General features: G+C 39.5%; 1 protein-coding gene across 4 annotated transcripts in view; it reads left to right on the top strand.

The window, feature by feature from the left end:
* The window catches only part of GRIA2 (glutamate ionotropic receptor AMPA type subunit 2), an 80,397-nt gene extending 78,119 nt beyond the window's left edge, over positions 1-2,278 (top strand). For 2 of the 4 annotated variants that reach the window (XM_081208265.1, XM_081208264.1), the window contains exon 16: positions 51-2,278. In XM_081208265.1, the coding sequence (XP_081064391.1) occupies positions 51-215 (165 nt within the window). In that variant the 3' untranslated portion in view covers positions 216-2,278. The remainder of the gene's footprint in view (positions 1-50) is intronic. The other 2 variants (XM_081208267.1, XM_081208266.1) reach the window with 1 other exon arrangement.
* The last annotated feature ends 6,218 nt before the right edge of the window (positions 2,279-8,496 follow it).

Here is an 8,496-nt window from a genome sequence, read left to right as displayed (position 1 = left end):
CTGAACTAAGGTAATGTATCATTTTCTTTGTTTTCCTTCCTTCCTTTAAGATGATCTTGAATGATGCCATGAGGAGCAAGGCGAGGCTGTCAATTACAGGAAGTGCTGGAGAAAATGGACGTGTTATGACTCCAGAATTTCCAAAAGCAGTGCATGCAGTACCTTACGTGAGTCCTGGCATGGGAATGAATGTCAGTGTGACTGATCTCTTGTGATTGATAAGAACCTTTTGAGTGCCTTACACAATGGTTTCCTTGTGCGTTAATTGTCAAAGTGGTGAGAGGCATCCAGTATCTTGAAGACTTTTCTGTCAGCCAAGAATTCTTATATTTGTGGAGTTCATCTCGAATAGTTTTAACGAATGCTTAGTACAAACAAAAAAACCAACAACCCACAAACATCATTTTCTACACCAGTTCAAGATGAAGTTTGACTGACATGCACAGCTAACATGGAAGTACTGTATTCTAACTGAAGTCGTTGTACAGACAACACACCAGTTTCTGCAGTCGCCGTTGTCAGTTCTCTGATTCATATTGACTTAAGCACACTTGACATCAATTGCATCAAGATGTGACATGTTTTATAAGAAAAAAACATTTAAAATGGAAAAAAAATATTTTTAGGTATTTTCACAAACAAACTGGCTTTTAAATAAATTTGCTTCCATAATGGTTGATGAATCAAAATTTAAACTGTGGGGAAATTGAGATTTAACAACAACAACAAAAGAAGAAGATTTAGACAATAGTTCCATGTTTTTCAAAGCCAAATATGTAAATGCTGGGGAGGAAAATGCAGAAATAAAAGATCAAAATCTTGTAATTTAATATTGTTCTTAAAAAATTTACTTAATATCCTATTCTTTAACATTTGGTGTTAATATCAAATTACTTGGCAATGCTTGACATTTGAAATAAACTTTTTTCTATGGTTTTATTTGCAAGTGGTCCAGTTAATTTTGCTAGCCACCGTTTGGTTATAAAGGATTTAAAATGTAAAAGGACACTGTCAAGGTTTTTTGGAAGACCTACAGCTGCTCTTAGACTCCTTCATAATGTTGTTTCATATGAAACACAATCTCTGCATAAACTGTAGGTCTTTAGTTCAGGTTTTTAGTTTCTACTAAAACCACTTCACAAGTTCTGATGCTTATTGCCAAATGCTTATTGCATTATCATCTTTGCAAGTTGGTCCACATCCCATTTATGTTTATATGCAGTGGCTGCCTCTTTTAAGATGATACTTTAGCCTTCAAATTTTGGAAAGTTAAAGCTGGACAGAATTAGCTTTGTCTACTGGATATCAAGCAGGCTGGTGTGTGTCAATCTTGTCTTTTGGTTAAGATGCTACAATTTGAGATAGGCTTTCTGGAATTCAGGGATATTCTGCACTAAAGCTGAAAATGTGAAATTTAGATGATTATAATAATATACCAGAATTGGCCATGTTCCTTAACATGGGAATAACTGAAATTGAGATTTTGAGTCATACCTGATTCTAAGGAGAGGGCTATTTAAAGCCTCCAGAAGTAAAGAACAAATCCTAGTTTAATTCTGAAGGGGGGGAAACCTTGACAATGTTCCTTTCCGTTAATTTTCATAATAGCCCTAAGTTTTGAGATACAATTACTGTATTTATAACAATAAATGGATTTAAAAGAGTAATATTTACAGTGAGTGCTTTTCTAGTATTGTTTTAAGTGAATCAACCCATCATTTCATTGAAACACTTTCAGGTACCCAGACCTACTGATAAAAGTAATATTATTCCGCAGGAGTGGTGCTGCTACATTTCTGCCGATACAAAAGGGATTTCTATTTAGTTGATCCTCTGCTATAGACTAAATGGTACAGGTGTGACCTTCTGTCCTCTGGGTTTTCCTTAAACTTGGATGCTCATTTATTTTAATGTCCATGAAGAGAAACGCCACACTGTAAATCTGTTGCCAATTTTAAATCCCTGCTTTTTGGCACAGGTGTATGTAGGTTTCATTCACCACCCTCATGCACACAGAACTGATAGTTGTGACAACTTTTTATGCTGATTTCCTGTGGTATCGCACCTTCTAATGGTAAAAACTTCCCATTTCTCAGGAGCCAATTTATGGTGATCTACAGTTGCCCTGTCCACATCTAATCAGGAAAGTGAGGCGCAGTAGACTGCATTGGGTATTAGTATCGTTCCGTTCTTCAGTGGCCATTTATAGTCATTTTTATATGATACTCCCAGCCAATTTCCTTTTGACAAAACAGATCATTTCACTCCTGCATACAATGGAAAATTTATTTTATTGTACCTCTGGGCCTACTTCTCTTAAAAGTGTAGTGTACAAATCTTTCTTTGTCAAGCCTGAACTACTGTATATAAAGGAAATAATGTAAAGTTATATTTTCATGTTTTTATACTTACCAACATGATGAGAATACATAATGTATGGGTATTTCAATATTTCAATTGCCAATAATGTTGACTGGGTTATAGACATCTCAAATTTTTTTTGAAAAAAAAGTAATCATAATTTAATATCCATGTTACAGTACACCAGTATATTGCTATATAAAGTATTCTGTGTGCATTTAAGTGGAAACAATAGTGAAGAATGATGACAGCTGTCTAGGGGTTTTTAAAATTCATTTTATAGGAAACTGTTATGGAACAACCAAAATGTTTTGAACTAATTCTTGTGTAAATTTCAAAATGTCCTTTACTGTACCCTTTTGTTTACACAGTATATGGTATCTTTATTTCTGCTTTGTTAAGTGGGTATCAGTACAAAGCTGGTCATTCACTTTTAAAGGCTTGTAAAGCCAGAATCATTTCCAGTTTTTCATGTGTACTTATATGAAAGAAAGAAAGAAAAACCCGCTTCTGATTTATTTTTAAATCTAACACATGATGGCTTTTCTGAAGTGTTGTACAAACTTCAATCATACATAAAATTTTGTTCTTTTTTAAAAAGGCAAATTATTATTAAGTGGTTTGTTTAGTATTATTTATATATGGTACTTACTCAGAGAAACATGCTTTGAGATGTTTTTTATTAAAAAAAAGGACAAACTCTTCCTAAAGCAGAGGAATATTCTCATTTGAATTTTGCCTGGGAGATCCTACCAAGGAAATATATGCCCTCCTATGGGACATCTTCTAACTTCTCCTGTATGCAAACTGTATATATATAATTCACAATATAAGATTCGCGTTGTTAGTTGTATCACAAATGGGGGGTGGGGGCGGTAACAGGACTTCTTAAACACTTTAGATAACATTTTTCAGGGCAATATACAAAACTAAAATCAGAAGAACAAGACATAATTCAATATACATCAATAGATTGTTCTTTGTGGATATGGCGAATGTGGAGTCATGCAGCTGTCAAGGCTTTGGGAAAGCTATTCCTCCCCCGATTGCAGCAAGAGCAGAGAAAACAAGGTAGAGTTCTTTTTAATGAGTTTTCCCCCAATCCTAATAGCGAGAGACAAAAGAATGCAACAAGCCTTAAAATGCTCCAATCTGGGCTCCTCCTCCCACATTTCTAGCAACAGCACCTCCCTTAACGGTGGCTATTTGTAGCCAAAAGTCTCTGGTTCCGTTGTTCCTGCACCCTTAATGAACACCGAGTTCTGGGAGAAGGGGGATCAGAAATACTCTCCAGTGACGTGTCAGCTGGCTGCCCTGTCACAATTCCCCCCTCCCTCCCCCACTTCTTCTAACACGTCCCAACTCCTTTGTTCACCTATCTCTGCGCTGTGACCGTCCTCGAACTTCTCAAAGCCCTGCTGTAAATCAAGGCTGTCTCTCTCTTCTCCTGCAGTGTCAGGAGAAAGGGGGTGTGTGACCCCCACCAGTTCTTCTCCTCCATCTCGTCCTCTTGAGTCTGATCTCTGACAGCAGCAAAGCAGCAGAAGTATGATAAATTTAAATTGTCTAGTTCTAGTGTAAGCTTATTTAGGGTTGCCATAGGTCCAGGAATTCCTGGACACTTTTTGGGGTCCTACATGCCCATCTGGGGGGAATTTTACACTTTAAAGCAAATGTCCTGGATCTGGGGTTTAAAAAATAATAAACATTTAAAAATGTGAGTGGGCAGATCTGGTTCAGACTCTGACTCTGGCACGGGCAACCCGGACTCTGGTTCAGGCTCTGGCATGGGCAACGCTGTCTCTGCCTCTGCTTTGGGCTCTGGCGTGGGTGGTTCAGGCTTGGGAATTCATTCAGCCCCTCTAAAATTGTTCCGTTTGTGAAATAAGAATCCATATTTAGGTTCACATCTTAGTAGTTAGATAGCCGCATAAGATCCAAATGGCAAAAGATCATCTTTTGCCGTGCACTTATATGATATTTTCATAACAACTATGGTAATAGTACAGGCTTGTCCACATGAGAAAATTATTTAGCTGTTAATTTACTTTCCCCCATCTGAATTAGACTGGAATAGTCCACACCTACACATATCTGAATTTGTATTTGAGGAGCAACCCCGGTCTCTCTCATTCATACCAGCAGGCATTTCCATTTGTTTGTCTCTGCCATCTAATTTTTTGGTTCTTTTATGCCAAATAAGTAACCCCCAAAGGCACACTCCTCCAGTGCCTCCCAAGACACATGGATGCCAACCAAGGGCATAGATGCTCACCTTGTTGTTGTTTTTTACAAATTCCTCAGCCACAAACGGCTCAAAAGCACACTGTCACTGTCAGGCCATTGTAAATTATCAGCACACACTTTCATAGTTTTATGAAATGTGAGCATCAAAATGTGTTTTTGTGTGTATGCAGGGCTGGATTTAGGTTTGATGAGGCCCTAAGCTACTGAAGCTAATGGGGCCCTTTATATGTCCAGCTGTCCTTTGTCAACAACAAATTGTCGCTGTTTTTTAATAATAATAATAATAATAATAATAATAATAATAATAATAATAATAATAATAAATTTATTTATATCCCACCCTCCCCAGCCGAAGCTGGGCTCAGAGTGGCTAACAAAAGTAAAAATAGCACAATTTACATAAAATCACAGTCAATTAATTAAAATACATTCTAACATCAATTCAGAATCAAATTAACGGCAACCATTGGGCTAGAGTTCTATGAGGATTACAGAAGGAGGGGGTCAGACTGTGCCTTGGCCAAAGGCCTGGTGGAACAGCTCTGTCTTGCAGGCCTGCGGAAACATGTCAAGTCCCACAGGGCCTTAGTCTCTTGTGACAGAGTGCACTAGATCAGGGCCAGAGCCGAAAAAGCCCTGGCTCTGGTTGAGGCCAGCCTAACCTCCCTGTGGCCCAGGATCTCCAAGATGTTTTTATTTGAAGACCGTAAGGTCCTCCATGGGACAAAGCAGGCGAGGCGATCCCGTAGGTACAAGGGTCCTAGGCCGTATAGGGCTTTAAAGGTTAAAACCAGCACCTTAAACCTGATCCTGTACTCCACCAGGAGCCAGTGCAGCTGGTATACCACTGGGTGAATATGATCTCGCAGCAAGGACCCCGTAATAAGTCTTGCCGTGGCATTCTGCACCTGCTGGAGTTTCTAGGTCAGTCTCAAGGGCAGCCCCACATAGAGTGAGTTACAATAATCAAGCCTGGGGGTGATCATTACAGTGGCTAGGTCAGGGCAAGAGATGTGTTGAATATATGCTATATGGTAATTTATGGACCTAATAGGTATCTAAAGACATTTGCACACAACAAAACATGTATTTTATCAAAGTAATTGTTGAACTGAAATAGAATTAAGATGAAGTATATTAATAGTGAAATTTTTGCCCCCCCCCCCAGAAAGTGTGACCCGTAAGCTATAGTTTGTTTAGCTTATACGTAAATCCGGCACTGTGTGTATGTCTGTGTTTATGCACCTTCGTTCATGAACATGCTGGAAATAGTGCCAAAAAAGAAATGAAACATTGCTGAAGTACTAGTAATGGTAAGGGTAGTAGCTGAAAGTGACAACTGAGCCACCAACCCAAAAACACTGACTCAAACAGTGGGATGGCTTGGAGTGGCAGAGAGTTTCAAAATTTGGACACTGCCACACTTAAAGGTTAATTTCTTACAAGCATGCAAGGTATATTATGTGTCACCTGTGGCTGTGTCACTTCCACAGATCAAAGCAGTTGAATGGTCAGTTTACTCAGTCAAGCTCACATATATTGTGTCTATGTTGATGGACTCCTCTCCAATATCAACAATATCTTAGCAAATGTATATATTTGAGCTGTTGGAACAACAGTTCTGAAATACCACATTTTGTGATGTTACACTAGGATTGCTGTTGATACAGCCACACTCTTGAGTATTCATATGCTGGTGTTGATAGACTTAATATGAGGCTGTTATTATTTTTGACAATATCAGTTATATAGTGAATTTGCTAGTTTGCTTCAATTTGCTGACTTCACTTTCTGACAAGATTCTGGTACAGTGATACCCTGTGGGATGACTATCTTATCGTTTAGCTCAGGGGCCCATGGGCCACAAGCAGCCCATGGGGGTCGTTTAACTGGCCCACGAGCCACCCCCGAACTGAGCTGCCCACTCAGCGAGTCCCCACACACTGCGCTAAACCAGTGCAGTCTGGAGACTCGCTTCCGCGGTGCCGGAAATCGCGTCTGCGCAGATGCAGATGCCAGAAATCACAGGCAGGTGAGCTCACACATGCGCGCAGTCTGGCCAATGGAGGGATCTCCACTGGAGTGAACTGGCCCAGGCGAGGTAAACCTTGCCAACCTCTGGTTTAGCTGTCCTTTATAGTACGAGTAAGATTTTATTTGTTGAGTTAAGTACTACCGTAACATTTAGTATATTTCTTCTACTCTTTGGTTTTATTATTATTTTTCTAGTTCCCTCTTTCTTTTGGGAAAAAGGACTTGCTATTTAATGCAATTGAAAATACTACAGCTCCCTGATCCCCAGACCAGGGAATTTCCCCTTGGGAACAGTCTTGACTAAAGTTAATCCCATTAGCTTTAGTATGGCTACTCCTTCACTACTAGCTTGATATTATGACTTAGGTCAGTAAGATATAACCATGCACACAAGTCTACAACACACAGCAAATCCATACAGTAAAAACATGACCTCAGATTGGGAATGGTGGGAGTCCTTCATATTGCAGTCGTTGAGGAACATGCAAAGCTGCCTTATATCAAGGCAGACCATTGTCTATACTGACTGCCAGTGGAACTCCAGGGTTCCTGGCAGAAATATTTCCCAGTCATACCGGGAGATGCCAAGGATTGAGCCTGGGTCATTCTGCATGCAAGCTATGTGCTCTTCTGTTGAGCTATGGCCCCTTTATAGATAGCTGTAGCATGTTAAATGAAACCTTTATAACCCACATTTAGAAGATGTATTTGTTTTGGATGGTATGGCACTGTCAAAGATTCTATTTTCTGGAGCATTACATTATACAAAAGGGGGTTTAAGTGCTTTCTTGGAAACTGCACGAGAGATGTCTTGGAGAGAAATGGGTTGAACTGTACATTATGAAATTCTTCAGGTCTCCAAGTAGTTTAATCATGAGACTTCTTTAAAGAATAAAGCTCTCTCTCTCCCCCCAGGAGATGAATGACGGCTTTTGCTATGCAATGAAGCTGTTGCCACAAGCAAATCTGCTTTTCATGTTCACACTTCTTTTATTTAAGTGTACCTCATGGGCTTACCTTCTGGGAAACACTTATTCACACATTTGCACACTGCCCTAAGGTCTTCAGGAGATGGAAAGATGACAGAGCAACTTGACTTAATTCCTGCTTTGCCCCAGTGTTTTCCAGAAATGGTTATTGTCTTCAACCTGGACAAAGCTGGACAAATGATTTATAGAGGGAGCTTCAGCCCAAGTAGCATAGCTTAGGAAAACCTAGGTACTTTCAATGAGTTCAGCACTGAAGGAATTACAACCTAGGGTGTTGCTTGTGGATGTTACTGGAGATCCAGTGGTAACGGCTGTAATCTTTGAGAATTCTTGGGAAATGGAGACAGGCAAATGTTCTTTGAAAAAGAGAGAAAAGGCAGGTCTGGTGTAAATACGTGGCAAAATTCAACAGATTGTTAAGCATTAGTCAACAATAATTGGTCTATAAGCATCTAGAAAAGAATGCACTGATTTTTAGGTGCAAACCACTGTTTATACAGAATAGGTCATGTCACAATTTTAACAGCAAGCCCTAAATACACCTACAAGAGAGTTAGCCACAATGAACATAGACGGAAACATGCACACAGTGGCACCTCTCGTCCATTAAAAGCACCAGAATTTTCTTCTAGGTAAATATGCTCAGAATATGGGCAATGTTAAATTGCCTTAATCCTATAGCTCATGTAATTGGGTTCTTGGCCACTGGATTTTCACATCTGGCATTGAGAAAAGAGAGAGGTTGGCATCTGCTGTTGGACCTCAGCCAACTTCCCAACCTCACCAGCTGCCAATGTCCCCCGTAAACCTGCCACACCTTTTCAAAGCCTAACTTAATACTGAGAAAAGGACAAGGGAGTAAAAA

Source organism: Podarcis bocagei (genome assembly GCF_964188305.1).
Source record: "Podarcis bocagei genome assembly, chromosome: 9".
NCBI lineage: Eukaryota > Metazoa > Chordata > Lepidosauria > Squamata > Lacertidae > Podarcis > Podarcis bocagei.
The sequence above is the reverse complement of the archived record's forward strand: the minus strand, read 5'-3'. Positions and strand labels throughout refer to the sequence as shown.